Source organism: Pyxicephalus adspersus, chromosome 11 (assembly GCF_032062135.1).
Source record: "Pyxicephalus adspersus chromosome 11, UCB_Pads_2.0, whole genome shotgun sequence".
NCBI lineage: Eukaryota > Metazoa > Chordata > Amphibia > Anura > Pyxicephalidae > Pyxicephalus > Pyxicephalus adspersus.
Window position 1 is genome coordinate 15,912,235 of NC_092868.1, and position 20,882 is coordinate 15,933,116.

General features: G+C 36.6%; 1 protein-coding gene across 6 annotated transcripts in view; it reads right to left on the bottom strand.

The window, feature by feature from the left end:
- The window catches only part of FLT3LG (fms related receptor tyrosine kinase 3 ligand), an 86,381-nt gene that overhangs the window by 17,479 nt on the left and 48,020 nt on the right, over positions 1–20,882 (bottom strand). For all 6 annotated transcript variants that reach the window (XR_011922634.1, XM_072425471.1, XM_072425472.1 and 3 more), the window contains exons 3-4: positions 5,153–5,260; positions 577–630 (exon numbers count right to left, since the gene is read on the bottom strand). Coding sequence is in view for 5 of the 6 variants with exons in the window: in XM_072425471.1 (XP_072281572.1) it covers positions 577–630; positions 5,153–5,260 (162 nt within the window). In the remaining variant the exon portion in view is untranslated. The remainder of the gene's footprint in view (positions 1–576; positions 631–5,152; positions 5,261–20,882) is intronic.

Sequence of the window (20,882 nt, forward strand, 5' to 3'; positions counted from 1 at the left end):
GTTTCCAGTAGATTATTTCTGCATCAACAGAGCAGTGTTTGAAGACAACAGCAGGACAAGCAAGAATTTATATTCTTCATTTGAGGAAATGCACACTCCAAATCCAGATGACACCACTCTATGCAGCACAAAAGGAATAGAATGGAATAATGGAACAAATGAAACCACACAGACATTAGGCCTGACTTATTAAAGCTCCCATAGACTGGAGAATCATGGCCATCATGGGTGAACCTGGGTGATCCTGCACACCTGAAATAGATGAGATGTTTTCCAGGTTTGATGGATTGCCCCCGTTCACCCATGATAGTCTATCTTCATGAGTCTTGGAAAGCTTTAATAAATTAGGCCAGATGTCTTCATAACTAACAGCTACCGCCCAGTGATTCTAACACAAGTGGTGTATACACCACACACTTGCACAGACTCTGCCCTTTATGATGGATTTTACCCATAAGGGCTTAATCATTGAAATTATTTAGGTGAAAAGTATGCATGTTGGCTTAATTGAAATGCAGCCATTTCTTCCATGGACAATGTTCCTTTAGGAGTTTAGGTATTAGCAAAAAGACTTACCTGTTCAAAGTTAGACACCACTGGGACTTCATAATCATTGATCAAGACATGTATCTGTAAAATAGAGAAATGCATGCATTAGTTAGTCTTTACTTACATAAATAATTACACAATTTTACATTCCTCTTTTACATTTCCACTTCTGCCTAAATATACTACATTATTTTACTTAACTCATCACCAACAAAGGAAAACATATTCTTCTCATAACTTTGGAAACACAATTCTTGTACAGAACTACTTCTCTTTTATATTTGTAAAGTTTCTTCTGTATAAGGCAACTATAGACTTAGTGTCAAATTCTTGACACTTTCAAATTTCCTCCTACAGCTTTGGCTGTAATTTATTTGTATAATTGTATTTTGATGTCTCATTAAGGCATATTATCCCATTAATTCAGTAGCTGCAACCATAAACTTAAAATTTTGATTTTTCTGTAATGAAGACATTATCAGTATATATGCACTTATAATTGAGCATTGATGCTGTAAGGATGAGATAAAGCTAGGTTAACAGAAATTCCTATTTGTTTACTTTGTATGACAACATTTATGCATTAGGAAAAGCAAACCTATATGGAATTAATTGAGATGGGTATTTTGCTATTAAATTTATAAATGTGCATGCCAGTTATACCTTGGTGTGTCTAATAAAAAATGCTCAGAAGTTATGCTTAGTCAGTACATACTCTGATTTTACACATCAGCAAAGCGTAAAGGCTATTACCATGCCCTATACCTTGGCGCATTAACATTTTATTTTCTTATTTAGGAAGTTGCAAAAAATGCAGCCTGCCTGTATTCTCTTGTGTTTAGCTATTTAACTCAGCATATTTGAAATTACAATTTCCTTCTTTAATATTTAAAAGTTTGCAGTTTGTTGGAAAAAAAATACCACAAAAGTTGTATAATTTGAAAAATAATTTAATTGATCTTTTTAGCCATTAGGTAGTTCCAAACTTATTTTGAAGGCATCCTTCACAATTTTTACGTACCCCTAATTTAGTCCCAAAATTTTCACTTTTGTGCACCCATAAAGTGGTTTCCAACCATCATGTCTTTCAATATTGTTGCTCTGCTGAAGGCCATTTTTGGTAGGGGTTAATATTTCATTAGATTATGATCATGGATTACAGCATCTTCCAGGGTATGCTGCTGGTTGAACTTTGTCTCACTCCACCCCCCCCCATCTGTTAAATTTTTGGGCCTGCATTTAACAAGGGGCATCATGACTATTTCATCAAGCTTTGATAAACATGTTTTAGATCATTTTAAAAAATACTCTCCTGGTTAGCCTCTCCTATGTTTGAGCTTGAGACAAGGAGTATGTTGGTCATTTTTGTCTCCTTTACAGTATATTCATTCTATTGACATCAAAAATATACATGACATGTAAATTTATATCTATTTACAATAAAAGATTGAGACATTTTTTTTTGGGGTGGGGGGGCAGTTAACCTACTTACTTTTTGGGATGTGGGAGAGTACCTGGAGGAAACCCAAGCCAACAGGAGAACATACAAGCTTCTTGCAGATAAAGTCCTGGATGGGATACAAACCTGTGACCCAGTGCTGCAAAGGTGAGAATGCTAACCACTGAGCTAACCATGCTGCAGGGCCTTTCAACTCTACCCACCCGAAAATTTGTGTCTGCGTTTATGGGTTGTGCATACTAAAGTAAGGCTCACTTTTTGGGGTATACTATTTCAATATAGAAGAAAAAACAGGTAAAAGATTATTTAAAAATATGAGGGGGTGCTGAGAAGTTCTTGGTTTTGCCCCCTTGCAGATGAAATAGAAAAATGAGTGTGGGGGCATATGACAGCCTAACATCTGAGTATGTGCAATACTTGGTTTTACTTCTTCCCTCATATTTGAGGAACAACAGCCACCACATTTTTCCTCCTCTCAGAGTTCAAGGTTTCAGCAATCCTATTACGATCCCCTAATCCCCTGAAGAAGCCCCATGGAGCAAAACACATTAAGCAGGGAGATCCAGCCATGATTCTACATTATTATTGTTGAAACTTATTGTAACTGATTTTTGATGGTGGAGTAGTATACCTATGTTGAGCCAGGACTAGCATAGGTGGTCTTTGTTTAAGTTTTTGGTTATAAAATGCAAATAAAGTTTAGTTTTTTATTATAAACCACTTGGCCCTACAAAAGCCTATATTTTTCTTCTCCTCTCTCCTGGATTCTGACTTTCTTGAATATTCACAGGCTGGGTCTTTGAGAGATAACTCTCTGTAAATTTCTGAGCTATTCTTTTTGGTGTTACACCTCCTTTTTTAAGTACCTGGTATGTAGTATATATTACATATTGATTGAAATGAACCAATCCATTGCATATTCTGTAGTAGTATGCCACTGCTAGCTTTAGACCATGTTGAATATGGTGGTAGTAGTAGTATTTGTAGTAGTAGTACACAGTATTTATATAGCGCCATCATATTACGCAGTGCTGTACAGAGTCCATAGTCATGTCACTAGCTGTCTCTCAAAGGGGCTCACAATGAAATGTCCCTACCATAGTCATATATCTTTTAACACAGTCTACGGTCAATTTTAGTGGGAAAAGTGCAAAATAGAAGAAGTGACTCTACCTATGATCTCAATATTGGGTCCTCCGACCCCATAGTGATGCAGAAATTAGAGAATAACAAGAAAAGACAGGGCAAAATAAAGAATTTACAAATACCATTCACTTCCTACCATCAGTCCATGCCATTTTTGTCTGCCATCTTATATACTGATTGCTCTGACTCTCTTCATATATATTTCCTAATGAAGCCCTCTGGCGAAACGCATCGGGTTAGAGATTACTGAGCTTCATTCTTACAAGTGTTGCATCTGACTGTCTAGTAAGCAGGGCATCTCCCTAGCTACATAATACTAGGGGTGCTCTAGCCTGAATGTGTCTTTTAATTATCTTTTTTGTTCTTTTGTATTTGAAATTGATCTCTCTTGTGATTTGTACATTGGATTTTTGTCAACAAATACACCTAAATTCTTTATTTTGCCAAGAAAACCCATCTTTTCTTGTTATTCTCTAATTTCAGGGAGGGAGAAGTCAATTACCTAACTGCATGTTTTTGGGATGTGGGAGGAAACCCACGCAAACACGAGGCCAAGATTCGAACCTGGGACCTAGTGCTGCAAAGGCCAGAGCACTTACCTCTGAGACACCATGCTCCTGTGGCTCCTGTGTCACTATTCTGCTTATTTGGCACTAAATTAGCAGTGTGATTAAGTGAATTATTTGTCCAAAAGGAAATTACATTACATTTCTGTCTTGGCAGAGTTTTATAAATCAGGTAAGAAAATTACAAATAGTCTGGAGGGTAGAGTAGTTCCCATATGTGATTTTACTTTCTGATAAACACAACTTTTTTCTCCCGCTGGCAAAAATAGTTGATCCCCTTGATGTATTTTCTTGCTGTTTACAACAGCGTAGATCACTATTAGAGTGATAGGTTAATAAATTACAGAAAATGTAAAGGTATGTATATATAGTATTGTATTGTATTGTGTACACCAGAGGTAGGCAAACTCTGGTCTATAGGTGGGATACGGCCTAGCCAGTATTCCAGTCTGGCCTAACACCCCCGTAGTTATTTATTGTTGGATCCGGCCTAATTGACTTGTCACGTTATCGCGAGTTCTCGCAATATCGATATCATTGAGTGCCCGCACAGTAACCCCAATTACTATGCCTAAAGCAGAAGCAACTCGCAGCCACAAGTCTCCGTAGGGTTGACTTTGACCATTGTATCTTCAAACCCGAATGGACTGACAAATTATTCTTCGCCCAACACATCAACAAAGCCTTGTGTTTAGTGTGCAACGACACCAACAGCACTTTCAAGCTTCCTTTGTCTGCTCGTTTGCAGTCATGGTTGGAAAAAAACCTTTCCTTGGACACCCTATTTTTTCTGGCCTAGTGTGCCTTCTTGACCTCCTGAAATGGCCTAGTAGTTCAAAAAGTTTGCCGACCCCTGGTGTACACTTTTTCATTAACCTATTTTCTTTTAAAAACAAAAAACATTTCAAGCTGCAAAATGTCTAAAGGATACAAAAAACATACAAAACTTATGTAGCTGGACTAAAATATGACCAAGATATTTAAGGTCAAACAAACACATCACAAAACTGAAATAACTGCTCTAGTAAAAAGTGAGTGATTTGAGGACTTGTTGTGTCTCCTCAACAATGAGTGACAAGGGTACTTTGCACGGTGGAAGGATTCAACTCCCCCCCCCCCCCCCCATGTTGCAAAGCATGTGGAGTTGTCTGGTACAGGACAGGACGAGGTACTAAATACTTGTTGCCCTTCCTTTTTTTGCCTGAGGCTGCATTCTTGAGTAAGGGCCTGGTTGGAATACTAATTTATGCAACCACACCATGTTTCCAAACAGCTGTCTTGTTCAAAAGTTTGCCAAATAGGATATACCTTAGATTTTCAGTTTGATCCAAAAAATTCTAAGTAGATGTGCCCATCAATAACAATCACAGATCTTGGTGGTGGATCCAAACAAATCCAGAACAGAAATATTATCCAATTACCCAGCACTTACCACTTTGTATAATGTTTCATTAAAGTAGCTTGTTATGCTACTGTATTCACAAGCAGTGACAGATTCTGTGAAGGTCAGCCCTAATAACAGCACCAGATACACAACCACCTATAACAAAAAAAAAATCAAAATTAAAATAAAAATTAGACAATCACCCTATTACCCAAATATGCATCAAAATAAATGTATACATATACATTTATATATATATTGTATATATATAATGATAAGAGATCATTTTCATGCAAATATTCCTACTACCGTGTGTTAATGTGTACAAACTAGTATGATATATATATGTGTGTGTGTGTGTACAAAGGGAACCTATAAGTACAAGGGCACCCATTACTCTTTAGTGATTTTTTTTTTTTAGAATTAGTGTTTTTCAAAGGCCTAAATCATCCTGAAAATACAAATTAAGATCAGTTGAAACAATAGAGTTGAGTGCAGTCCTTACATTTTTTATTTTTAGACTGACACCTACATTTTCAGGAGAAGATTTTTACTGCTATTTCTCCCCTGGTCAGTTTTTATAAACATGTTGTTTGAGCTAACATCGGTTAGCCTATTTACAGTACACACTGGGCCTGATTTAATAAAGCTCTCCGAGGAGGATACACTTTCAGTGAAGCTGGGTGATCCAGAAAACCTGGAATGGATTTCTTGAAAGTAATTTGCTATTTGATAGGTTTGCTGGATTACCCAGGTTCACTGATGAAAGTGTATCCTCTCTCCAGCCTTGTAGAACTTTATTAAATCATTGTGTACATTGCCACAGACTCTGAGCCAATGTTCACTAATGTAAAGGCTATTGACATGACAGCTGGCAAAATTCCCATTGGCTAACAGTCATTGGGGAAGAGCACAGTAGGCAGCAACAGTACCCATACCCTTAGTCAGGCTGAACAGACGTAGAACTAATCTAAGGCAAATTCAAGCAACACAAGTTTGCAAAAGTATGCAAACAATAATCCAAAGATTCGAACTGAAGATATAATAAACATTTTGTATTTTATTTGTGAGATGCCTTGATTTTACATTTACTTTAATGTTAATTTGGAACACTGCTATATGATTTCCAAGGCTTAGAGGTTTGTAATCCTATTATCTCATAATTACAGGAGAATTCTAATATTAGAACTAAATGAAGGGAAAAAAAGACAGTGCTAAAGTGAAGTTTAGGGATCTGGAATTCTTGATGCAACAAGGTAAAACAAAATAATTAGATGTAAACACTAACTGAATGGCAGTTTACTTTTTTTTTTTTTTTTTTTACATATTTATCTATTTATTATTATAGTCTCTTTGCAGCCACTTTCTGTCTACATGTAGGCATTTCAGTGATGGCTGCATGTCATTTCAATGGGAAGGTTTCTTGTTGGTGAAAACAGTAGACCATGGCTGCATAATGTGTGTAGAAATAGCTACTTGTTGTGCCCATATGATACTCGTACATTTGGGATACAAAACATTTACTTATTACTGGAAGTGCCTAAACAATGATCAACAAGTATTATTTTATTGAAAGCTGTAAATGTAAAAATACTGAAAATGATTTTTTCAAGTAAAAACCTTCCTCAGGTTTAAACCCCAAAGAGCGGGGATCTATGTTAAGTCGAAAGCTTGCATTTTTTGTAAGTTATCAAAAAAAGGGTATCAGTTAAAGCGGAATAAAAGTGAAAATAAACAAATGACACAACTTCCATCGATCCCCCTGGTGCTATCTTCCATGCGGTCCCCCATGTTGTCTCGGATGCTTGCTTCGTCCCAGCATGGAGAAGGATTTTCCTTCCTTATTCTGCATACATCACTCGACCTCTCACTGCGCAAGATCAGGTGACGTATGCTGCTGTATTAGTAACAAAAAAAAAGTGCCAATCTCCCTTCACATGTGTGAGATCAGCATCTTTCTTTTTTTAATGACAGAAAAGTCCCTTGTGCACATGCTTGATATCGGGCATGTGCAGAAGGAGCAGCCCAAGCCTCCTGGAATTCATGACGTGCGTATCCCATGAAGCCATGCACTTCCATTTAGTCTTTTCCTCCACAGCGGTAAAGACAGAAGAGGAGGGGCTTTCCCTTTCAGCTTTAATTCAGTGGGTTGAACAAAAAGATTGCAAAAAAATGCGAGGAACTAAAGCCTTTTTTTTTATACAATCACTTCATATCAGGGGCTTAAAAGTAATTGGACAAATGACTCAAAGGCTATTTCATGGGCTGGTGTGGGCAATTCCTTTGTTATGTCATTATCAATTAAGCAGATAAAAGACCTGGAGTTGATTTGAGGGGGGGGGGGGGGGGGGGCGGTGCTTGTAAGGGAGCAAGTGAAACAAGCCATCCTTATGCTGCAAAGACAGAAAAAACCCATCCGAGAAATTGCTACAATATTAGGAGTGGCAAAATCTACAGTTTGATACACCAGGAGAAGGAAACAAAGCACTGGTGAACTCAGCAATGATAAAAGACCTGGACGTCCACGTAAGACAACAGTGGTGGATGATGGCAGAATCATTTCCATGGTGAAGAGAAACCCCTTCACAACAGCCAACCAACACTCTCCAGGAAGTAGGCGTATCGATATCCAAGTCTACCATAATGAGAAGACTGCATGAAAGTAAATACAGAGGGTGCACTGCAAGGTGCAAGCCACTCAAAAGCCAAGTATAAAAAAGGGTAGATTTGACTTTAAAAAAAAGCCAGCACAGTTCTGGAAAAACATTCTTTGAACAGATCAAGGATCAGGGTTCACTAGAATGATGTAAAGAAAAAAGTATAGGGAAAGCATGGAGCAAGCATGGAAGCTCTTGATTCAAAGCATACCACATCATCTGTAAAACATGGCAGAGGCAGTGTGATGGTTTGGGCGTGCATGGCTGCCATGCCACTGGGACACTAGTGTTTATAGACAATGTGACACAGGACAGAAGCAGCCAAATTAATTCTGAGGTGTTTAGAGACATTCTGTCTGCTCAAATCCAGCTAAATGCAGTCAAATTGATTGGGAGGCTTTTCATAATACAGATGGACAATGACCCAAAACATACAGCCAAAGCAACCCAGGAGTTAATTAAAGCAAAGAAGTGGAATATTCTTGAATGGTTCGGCCTATGCAGCATTTTATTTAACGTATTAGACCAGTCACTATCAGAAAGCCTTCCCAATATTACTGAAACATATGACCGGATCTGATGGTATACAAAAATTTATTTTTCCAGGAATGGATATAAATATATTGTAGCAGAATATAAAATAAGTTTCTTAGTTTGACCATCACCAAAGGATTTTACCATCAAATGCTGTAATTCCTGCTTCTCCTTATCAATCCTTCCTTAAAATCTCAATAGAAAGTCCGGATTATTCACTAGTGGGAGTATAAAGAAGAGTGACTATTTAATTGACAACGATGTCTAATTTTATTCCAAATCTGCCAAATTGAAAACAAAAGCGGATTTGACACTACCGCTTTTGGGAGCAATTCCCTATGCATATGCCGCATGTATGGAACCATTTGTTTCTCCAAACATGTATCTGTATAAACACTAGTTGTGTGGAGCCAATCCCTTAGCTATCTGGTTAGCGCTGCCCAATTATATAATTCCATGTCTGGAAAGTTCAACCCACCATTTCCTACTGACTGGTGCATATTGTGCATAGTCACTCGGGCCCTCTTGCCCCCCCAAATTACTGTACAAAACATTCTATAAAGAGTTTTCAGATCCTGTTGGCAGAGCAAAATTGGCAACATTCGGATGGTTTACAGGAGCTTAAGAAATAGTATCATCTTAATCAAGCTCGTTCTTCCCAGATAAAAAAATGGTAAATGAGGACCATTTATACAATTGAGTTTTGAGTATACTCCACTGTGGCTTAATAATAGCCCTGTATAAATTTGACAGTTTCTTTGTAATATAGACCCCTAGATATTGTAGCTTTTCCTTACACCAAACAACAGGGTATAGAGCTCCAATTAGGTTAAACACCTTTAGTTAAATAAAAGGCCTTAGATTTATCCAAATTATTAAAGTATCCAGATACCAAACCCTATTGTGTTATTAGGTTCAGGATAGTCGGGAGGCTAGTTCTAGGTTTAGCAAATTTTCAACAGCAGATCATTTCCGAATGCCGTTTCTTTAACTCTCTTAGTGCCTATAAGTATACGTTCAAAGTCTGGAGAGTATTCAAGAAGTCCTAACAGCGTATCGAAAGCCAAATTAAACAGCAGTGGTGAAAGTGGGCAGCCTTGATGGATGCCCCTTTTCATCTCTACAGAAGTAAAAGATCCATTAATCAATAGTCTTGTATAAGATGTTATAAATATATATATATTAAATGAATACTGAAAAAATGTCCAAAAGACCTTTGAGCCAATACTGGGTGTAAAAATGGCAATTCGACTTTATCAAAGGCTTTTTTCTGCATTTAGGCTCAATACCATTGTTTTTGGAGAATTGGGTATTCGTGCTGCAACAGTTGCAGCAATGGCAGTGCAAACCCCTATCGGGTGTTTACCTCGTACAAATCCCAGTTGATGTTTAATCAACTGGGATGGTAAAAAATGTTGCTGTCTATTAGCCATTAACTTGACAAAATTTTGTAATCACAATTTAAAAGCGAAATTGGTCTATAAGAAAAGACTAAGACAAATCTTTGCCCACCTTAGGTATCAATATTGTATGTGCTTAATTGAATTCTAGGAAGGAGATTTGTTGTTAAAGTATAGCATTAAATACCTCTGTTAACAGGGGTGCCACTTCACCCAGAAGTATTTTATAAAATTCAGCAGCAAAGCCATCAGGACCCTGAGTCTTATGGTTGACCATTGATCTAATCATACTCTGAACTTCTTCTAATGAAATTGGTTTAATAAGAGAATCTCTATCCTCAGATGCAAGTTTAGGTAGTTTAGCTTTGGTTATCAACTCATCTAATACCCCAGATTGTACTGATTGTGCTGTATACAATTGTCTATAATAACCCTGAAAAATATTTAATACTATCTTTTAGTTTGAGTCATCTTAGAAATAGGATCGGTGATCTTAAAAATATATCTCTTGGGCCCATGTGGTTTAGCTTATTTTGCCAGCAGGGAGCCTGCTTTGGTGCCCCAGCGATAACATTTTAATTTCTGATATCTAAGCTGAGTATCCACTCTGGAGGCTACATAGGTGTTAAAACAAGTAACAGCTTCCGGACATTAGGTTTTCCTTGTTTTCCTTCCTTAGATGTTCCTTGTATTGCTGTCTAGTATAGTCCATAAAGTATTCTCTCATGACCGCTTTCAGGGTACGCCAAAGCAATATAGGTGTATCCTAGTTGTGTTCCAAGTTATCGTCAAGACTATTTACCCAGTGATTTTGCACATAGTTCAAAAATTCTGGAAATCTCATTAATGATGAGGAACATTTCCATTGAAAAACTCTAATCTAATTCTAAACCGGCCCTGGTGTATTTTTAGCTGAACTAGAACGGTCTAATCCATTATCTACTACCGCGTTAAAATGTATGTGTATGTATGTATCTGTATGTGTGTATGTATGTTCCACCATCAGTCGAAAACACATGGAGACATTTCAACCAAACTTGCCATACATATGACTGAGACTAATGTGAATGCACCTGTCATCTTTGTACAGCGCTGTGCTATATGTCAGAGCTATATTTGGATGAAACGCATGGAGACAACTCAACCAAACATGCTATGTTCCACCATCACTTGGAAAAGCATCAACACATTTTAACCAAACTTGCTAGACATACAGTATGACTCAGACTCATGTGGGTGCAGCAGTCATCTTTGTGGAGCACGGGGGGACAGTAGAATGTCAGCTCCTCTGTACAGAGACTGATAGGACTGGCTCAGTGATCTCTGTACAGCACTATGGTATATGTCAGAGCTATATAAGTGTATATTAGTAGTGTGTGACTGTGAAGGGACATTAGAGTGTCAGCTCCTCTGTACAGAGACTGATGGGACTGGCTTAGTGTTCTCTATACAGCACTGCGGTATATGTCAGAGCTATATAAATGTATAACAATAGTGTGTGACTGTGGGGGGACATTGGAGTGTCAGCTCTTCTGTGCAGAGACTAATAGGACTAGCTCAGTGATCTCTGTACAGCACTGTGGTATATGTCAGAGCTATATAAATGTATATTAATAGTGAATGACTGTGAGGGGACACTAGAATGTCAGCTCCTGTGTAAAGAGACTGTTGAAACTGGCTCAGTGTTCTCTGTACAGCACTATGGTATATGTCAGAGCTATATACATGTATAATATTAGTGTGTGACTGTGGGGGGGACATTAGAATGTCAGCTCCTCTGTACCGAGACTAATGGGACTGGCTCAGTGTTCTCTTTACAGCACTGCGGTATATGTCCGGGCTATATAAATGTATAATAATAGTGTGATGGAGGGGGGACATTAGAGTGTCAGCTCCTCTGTACAGAGACTGATGGGACTGGCTCATTGTTCTCTGTACAGAACTGCGGTATATGTCAGAGCTATATAAATGCATAATAATAGCATGTGACTGTGGGGGGACATTGGAGTGTCAGCTCCTATGTACAGAGACTGATGGGATTGGCTTAGTGTTCTCTCTACAGCAATGCGGTATATGTCCAAGCAATATAAATGTATAATAATAGTGTGTGACATTAGAGTGTCAGCTCCTCTGTACAGAGACTGATGGGTCTAGCTCAGTGTTTCATTTTTCAGAACTTTGGTATATGTCAGAGCTATAAAATCTATATATATAAAATTGAATATATGTGTGTACTCAAAAACGCATGGAGACATTTCAACCGAACTTCCTATACATATGACTGAGACTCATGTGAGTGCACCAGTCATCTTTGTACAGTGCTGTACTATATGTCAGAGCTATATTTGTATGTATGTGAGTATGTTATCACTAGGAAACACATGGAGACATTTAAACCAAAATTGCTAGACATACTGTATGACTCAGACTCATGTGAGTGCACCACTGATCTTTGTACAGCCCTATGGTATATGTCAGAGGTATATTTGCATGTGTGTATGTATTGCTCAGTGACAGTGTGCCTTTTGCTTAAATTTTTACATACTTTTTTTGGACTCTTTTACAAATTTCTGGCCTGTAATAATGCCCTTGAGAAACCGTAAGGGAATTGGCTGAGTGCAATCAAAGGCAAAAAAATGAAACAGCACCAAAGACAAGAAAATCACTATAGACTTTATTTGATTCTTTTTCCTGTATAAGATTGCAAAAAATAAATACCCGGAAAGCGCCGGGAAATCAGCTAGAACTTGAATTACCTGTAGGAGCATAGATCAAAAAAATGAGAATCTCTGGCCCGCCAAGTCTGCTATCACATATCTACTCTCCTCATCTGCTCTAGTAATGATCTTCCAAGGAAGATTCTTATTCAAAAGGATCGCCACTCCTCTTAGTTGAAAAGGTAGTAGCTATATTGTCACCTATCCATAAATCATGTAAAGTTGCAGTATCGCCAGCCTTCCAGTGAGTTTCCTGCAGAAATACTTCATCCGTTTTTTTACACTTCAGATGTAGCAAAACTTTTTTACGTTTTTGAGGGCTATTTAAACCTGCCACGTTCCAAGATATTAAGCGTAGATTCATCTGAGAGTTAGCTATTTTATGGGGAGGGATGTTGGATGAAGTCATCATGGCGGCTTCCAAAAGCAGCAACCTATTAGCCAACTCTTTCCAATAAAGAGTGAGTCTGGTCCCAGCCAATCAGGCTCACTCCAATGCAACAACCGATCCATGAACATTCTAAACTGACATATTAAAAACACTAAAACAGTACCATTGGATAAAACATACATTGGTGAAATTCTATCTACATATAAGAAACCTTTACATAATAACCAAATCCTTTGTCCTAAACATTGGAATATCAACCTCTGCCTTCTATTCCAGTTAGTAGGGTAGCTCCCTTTACAAAACATTTTAAAATATTTGTGTAGCAATTTCTCGGATGGGTTTTTTCTGTTTTTGAAGTTTAAGGATGGTTTGTTTTACCTGCATGGAGAGCTCCTTTGACCGTATGTTGTCTGTTCACAACAGAATCTTCCACATACAAGGACCCCACCCCCCTCAAATCAACTCCAGGCCTTTAACCTCCTGGGCGTTTAACTGATGTCTGGATTTCTGTACCAAAAGCGGTACACTGTTTTTCATGAAATTTTGTTTTTTTAAATTGTAGACCTGTAACTTACAGAAATATGTCCAACAAGGGTCTAGAAGATATCCTGAATAGAATAAAGTTTGAAACACACAATCATGAAAAAAAAATTAACTTTAATAATAAAATTAAATAAAAAACACAAAAATCAGCTTAAACAAGAATGCATAAATAAAAAAAAAATATTGAAAATGCAATAATACTGTAACTGTATAGTAATATATTTTACTAAAATACCTCCCTAGTGTGGTAAATTTTAAAACAGAGACCAACGTCACATACCTATAGACAAAACCACATAAATATATGGAAACCCCGGACATCGTCACTGGACACGCCAGATGAAGACAGAAGAGGACAGACATTTTCGGAGGAGCTGCGGGGACAGGGTAAGTATTTTTTTTTCAATTGTAATACGATTGTCATACAATGCTGTATGACAATCGGATTGCACTGTAATGTGTGTTTCTATTTTTAGCTACCCCGCGCCTGGTTCGGGGTAACCGATAGTAGCAAGTTTTCTTACCGCGAACCAGGCGCGGGCTAACCGCCCAGGTGGTTAAACAAGAATGTGTTAAATAAATAAAAGTAAATAAATAAAAAATACTGAAAATGCAGTAATTCGGTATACTGTATAGTACTATATTTTTCTAAAACACCTCCCTAGTGTAGTAAATTTTACAATGTCCAACGTCACATTCCTACGACACCCGTCGACGAGCGTATGCACTGACATCATCAGGAATCGCCGAGGAACGCGTACACAAACGCCGTGTTTTCTAATTCTTTCCGTACTTCCATGCTTAAAAAACATTACATTTTTTGCACGGAAATCTATTTTAGATAGTAGGCTATAATTCTTAGGCATAACTCACAGAGCTATGTCCAAAAATTAATAATAAACGTTAAAAAAATGTATAAAACAATATAAAAAAAAATAGTGTATAATGTAATGTAACTGTACAGTAGCCTATATAATATATATACAATGTTGTATGAAAATCAGATTGCACTGTAATGCTTGTTTCTATTTTTAGCTACCCTGAACCTGGTAAACGCTTTCAGCAAGTTTTCTTACCCCAAACCAGGCTTGGGGTAATCGCCCAGGTGGTTAATCTGCTTAATTGAAAAAATTGAAAAAAGACATAAGTCCATCAAGTTCAACCACTAGGGAAATAAACATATCCCACATATAAAACCCTATAAGACATAGTTGGTCCAGAGGAAGGCAAAAAAAAACCTGGTACAATTTGCTTCAACAGGGGAAAAAAAATTCCTTCCTGATTCCATGAGGCAATCAGATGTTCCCTGGATCAACAGTCACTGTTATTTTTATTTTAAAGTCTTACTTCCCAGTTATATTCGGTGCTTCTAGAAAAACATCCAGCTTTTTCTTAAAGCAATCCATAGTAGTTGCTGATATTACTTCCTGAGGGAGCCAATTCCACAATCCCTTCCTTATCTGGAGCTTAAACTTCTTTTCCTCCAGACACAAAGAGTGCCCTCTTGTTCTTTGTAATGATCTCAAAGTGAATAATGGGGAAGAGAGTTCTATATATAGACCATTTATATATTTTATACAGGGTGATCATATTCCCCCCTTATATGTCTCTTCTCAACAGAGAATAGATTCAGTTCAGCTAATCTCTCATCATAGCTGAGCTCCTCCATTCCTTTTATTAATTTAGTTGCCCTTCTCTGCACTCTCTCCAATTCCACAATGTCCTTTATGTGAACTGGTGCCCAAAACTGGACTGCATATTCCAGATGTGGTCTGAACAATGCTTTGTACAGGGACAGGATTATCCAATTATTATTCATCTCTGCAGTCTATTCCTTTTTTATTACAAGAAAGTACTTGACTAGCTTTAGATATTGCAGCTTGGCAATGCATGCTGTTATTAAGTCTATGATATACCAGAACCCCCAGATCCTTTTCCATTTCTGACTCCCCCAAATGCATTTCCCCTAGACAGTATGAAGTATGCTCCCAAATTCATAATTTTTCATTTATCTATATTAAATGTCATTTGCCACTTGGCTGCCCAATCAAACAGTAGATCCAGGTCTGCTTGTAGATTATAGGCATCCTGTATGGACGTAATTTCATCACATAGTTTGGTGTCATCTGCAAACACAGAAATGGTACTTTTAATCCAAAACTCTACATCATTTATGAAGATGTTAAACAGTAAAGGTCCTAACACTGAACCCTGGGGTACACCACTAATAACCTTAGACCATTCAGAGTATGAATCATTAATTACAACTCTCTAGATGCGATCTTTAAGCCAGTTCTTTATCCATTTACAGATTGACTTTTCTAAACCTATTGAGCCTAACTTGCATATTGACCGTCTGTGGGGTATAGTGTCAAATGCTTTAGCAAAGACCAAGTACACTAAGTCAACTGCTATTCCACTGTCTACCTGTTTAATTATTTCCTCATAAAAAGAGAGTAAATTTGTTTGACAATTTCTGTATTTCTTGAAGCCATGCTGACTATAACTTATATTATTTTCTAGCAGAAACTCCTCTATGTGGCTCTTTATCAAATTCTCCAAGACCTTTCCAACTATGGATGTTAAACTAACGGGTCTGTAGTTACCTGGTAATGACTTTGCTCCCTTTTTGAAGATAGGAACCACATTGTCCTTACCCCAATCCATCGGTGCCTTGCCAGTGACTAAAGAGTCTCTAAAAATTATAAATAAAGGCTTTGAAATAACTGAGCTCAACTCTTTGAGGACACGTGGATGTAATCCATCAGGTCCTGGTGCTTTGTCAACCTTAATTTTTCCCAGCTGTTTCTCAATCATATCAATTCTGAGCCATCGTGACTTATTTAAGGCAGTGACATTGCTATTATGAATTTGGAATTGAGCTCTGCCATTTTCCTTTGTCTACACAAAGCTACAAAAAAGTGTTTAGCAAATCTGCCTCGTCTTTATCCCCAGGTACAAACCTAGCGACATCCTTAAGGGGCCTACATGCTCAGATCTGAACTTTTGCTATTAATATATATGAAAATATATGGGGGGGTTTGTCTTACTTTACTTTGCAATCAGTCTTTAATTTTAAAGTTTTGCACATTTTATCTTCTTTTTACATCTTTTGTTATATTCTTTATAGGTTTCAAATGATGAAGGTGATCCTTCATTTTTTTATTTTTGGAATGGCTTTTTCTTGTTCCTTATAGCTTTTTTAACATCAGCTGTAAGCCACATAGGTTTTAATTTTAGCCTCCTAAACCTATTACCCATTGGAATATATTTTACAGTTTGTGAAATTCAATATAATGAAAGTAAACTATTTTTACAAGGAGTGCATGTTGGTTCCAAGACCTGTGACTGCACATAAAGGAAACAGGAAATTTCCTTTCTAGGATGCATGTTCTTTTAGCATGTTGAATACATGTAGGTAGCTTATCTATGGCATTTAACTTTTGGCTTTACTTGCACATTAACATTTTAAAGCTTATATGAGATTTTAGTTATTAGGTTTACATATAGTTCAATGGGTTAAAAAAAATCCCTAAGGAAAAACACTAAAACCTTGTCTAGAAAAAAGTACAGTACAGTAAAGTACAGAACATTTGCAGTGCATACATGGACAGCCCATGCTTCCTGTGGTTCCCTGCTTTTTTTCCCCCATTACATTAGATAGCAATTTTGCTAATGTAGCCAACTGTTCTTTAAAACTGAGGTTCTGGCCAGCATTCAGAACACAACTTATGTCAGTTATGCCATACCCTACCCATATTGTTTTGCATTACTTTCTATTTAAACCTTTATTATTTGTTTATTATATTATAATTATTATTGATTTCATCTAAATTTGTAAATAACATTGCTATGTCTATACCAGAATCATAATTTTAATGACATATTAAAAAGTGTACTTTTTATCTACAGGGACACTAGTAAAGCCAAGAGAAATACATGAATCATGAATTCATTTTTACATGTCATTTTGACATTTTTTAATAGCACAGGGTTTGCTTCATATCACAATCTTGTCTGTGTAGTTCTCTTCACATGCTGTCTTTTATATTCTCCAGTCCTGTATACATATATGTGCCGTCATTTATACAGGTTGTGGGGGTATTGTGGGAGGGAAAATTCAATACGTATTCCTCCCACAGAAATGGACACTCTCTGTGTATGTTTTAGAATGCACAATATGTGACTAAAAAATATGTAAACTTCAAACTTTAAATTGATATATATCACTTTATTACTATATATAGAGATACAATTTTTTTTTAGGCACGTGTATCCTAAAAAGACTGCATATACAATAAATGTCATGGTAATCCATATGACATACAGTCATATAGGCAAACAGCATGCAAAATATAGTAAAACAACAATTTTGAATATAGGACATAAAACACAAGCAATAGCTTTTTGTTGGATATATGTTCTCAAACTATATTGGCTATGTTGCTTTTTAATTCTCTATGTGTTTTGTGGCAGACATTGCTTCCTCAGAAGAAAAGACCTCTATATGTTCCACCATCCAATAATTCTCTAGTGGCCTGGGCAAAAGGAGGGGAAAATATCTGTTACAGTCAGTATGCAGAACAGTTGCACTTCCAAGGATATATTCCATTGGAACACACACAGATGTCTGATGTCTTTAAACTTTGTAAATTTGTATAATTAATGTAAAAACTAATTTAATTTCACCCTAATAAGAAAGATAAAGGGAAAGTATCCCTGATGCTTTTTCAAAAAGCTTCCTTTTTAAGTCCTGATTGGTATGCGGTATCTCTTCTGAGCGTCCAACAGAGAAAGTCAATACATAAATAAATAAATATATATATATATATATATATATATATATATATATATATATATATATATATATATATATATATCAAGTAATCTATACCATTTCCAACTGGTTTTGTATTTGGACAAACAAGGCTAAGTTAGCTACATGTTAGCTACAAGTCATGTGGAAACCCATCACAAAAATGTTCCTCAGCCAATTTGGATCCCAAAACACTGCTTAGAAATAATGTACTGGGATGACGAAGATAGCAAAAGAGTTAAAATATTCATATAATAAACTATTTTATTTAATGAGTTATGTGTTAGCAAAAATATTTAACTGATAATTTCTGGGATTTCTTTTCAGATTCTTGTGGTGAAATTACAATATTAAATAAATCACAGGTTAATAATAAGACAAGCTTATTATAAAAAGAACAATATTTGGATACAATGGTATCATAATTTACAAAGTGCACTACAGCATTTCTGCTCTTTGAAACTTTTATTAATTGAAGGCGATAACTTCAGCTGCATTCAGTAACTATGACCTTTGCCTCTCATAAATGTGCTTAATCATAAGCAGCCTACTAAATAACTAAAGTGAACATCATCAAAGCATGCATGTGCTAATGTTAGTTTTTTCCCAGAAAACAATATCGCTGCGTTTACTTCCAGAAACTTGTCTACACATTGGGCCTGATTTATTAAAGCTTTCCAAAGTTGGAGAGGGTTGTTTTTACTAAATAGGAAACATAAAACCATTTAGTGCAGCTTGCCTGCAGAGTATGAAAGCCAAATAATCTGTCTTTTTCCCCTGCAGTGATACATTACCCGCCTCTGGCCCTGGTTCACGAAGCAAATTCAGAAGATCGCTCGCGCATTCGTATTCGCGATCCGAAATCAGAAGCCGTCGCGCAATTCAGCAACTGAATAAGCTCGCTGCTGGAGCCGCGCATCCCTGGCAGTTTTACACTGGCGAGCTTGCATTAAAAGTCACTGTTCCCCTAAAAAAGCATTCTAATAGCACATATATTACATATACATTAAATTGCCCTAAAAAAAAAAAAATGTTTGTGCTGTTCAAATGTTTAAAACATCTATATGTGCTAAGAAAAAAGCATATTTTAAAATCACTTATTTCTTTCCTGTTGGGAAAGAGTTAACCGAGTTCAGCTACTCTACATAGGCGCCTATCTAAAGGCGTATGATGCCTGATCGGAGGAGCCGCCTCGGGGTAAGTCTTGCGACTTTCCGCGGGCGAAGCCTCGGCTTTGCCATCGGACTAGATTCACAAAAAGTCACAAGCAGACACACGTTCATGTTTGCTTCTTATAGATATGTGTATATAAATAAATAAATATATATATATATATATATATATATATATATATATATATATATATATATATATATATATATATATATATATATATATATATATATATTTAATTGTAACTTCTATAGTTGCTTGCTTTTTCCATTTGTCTTTTTCTTTTCTTGGAGGGGCTGTTGTTTGTGTGTTATCCTGATTAATCTATGTTGCTGCATTTGATACCTTGCTTACCACTTAGCACAATAGCTTCTTTTTTATTTTTTTTACTTTGAAAGTTTTAATGTGCATTTTGCAATTTTGAAGTCAATGTTAATGCTATGTTATTGTGTTTGTGGCCAGATTGTTTGATTGCAAAATTCTGCCTTTATTACCACTTTGAAAAGTTTGTCCTGCATAAATATTTTCTAATCCAGTTTTCCACCCTTGATAGGGCAAAATTGCATATTGGTTTGGTGAGTATTTTTTGAATACAATATTTGTTGGGCCATTTTGTTGATGTGTTTTTTTTTTTGGTTTTGATGTGTTTTTATATTTTATTGTGACCTTTTAGCAAATGTTTCTTTTTAATAAAGTTGTTTCTAAAATGTTGTTGTTTGTTTTGTGGGGGTTGGTTATGTGATCTCCTTTCCAATCTCCAAGGACACACAGTTTAAAAAGACAATTGTGATTGTTTTAGGCTGTTCCTCTGAATTATTTTTAAAGCTAAAAACAGCACAATTGTCTTATTTGTTTGATGCACATAGTTGTGCGCCAAACTTCAGAAGCGTGTAGCTCATAGTTGTGCGCAACGGCGAACCCGCTACGTGTGCCTGAACTGTTTTATCAGTTGAAAAATGCACTGCACTTTTGCACAGTCCTCATTAAGGTAAGTTTGTATTTTTTTGTGTATGTTGCATGTTTTGCTCCATATGCACTCATCTATGTATAGACATAAGTGTACATAAAGCCTAACCTGTATGTATGCATTTAGATGTATATACATGTTCATAGAAAAGAGAAAATAGATATAGGCAAAGATGGCTTTTTGAATCCTTTTTGCTTCACATTGAAAAGATTGCCTATTTCTTCCTATGATTTCGGATATCATGGGCTTGGCTACAAGCAACAATCTTGGAGAATATTGCTTCTGGTTAAAAGAAGGAATCCACATTTATGTGCTTCCACTGCCAAGCTGAGGTAAGTCAATTATATATAGTGGGCCAAGACCTAAAATGCCATTCAAATCTGGAAGACATGGACCTCCTTCCTCCTTCCATCACCATCAGGTGTGTTAGAATGAGTATGCAACTCAGCTAGACAACTAATTGACAACCAGTTTGGGCAGCAAGTGGAAGTGTGTTTGTATACAACTACAAATGAACACAGGAGTTGTGTGGGGACAAATCAACATGAGTGCAAATGTCAGACTATAAAAGAAAACAAAA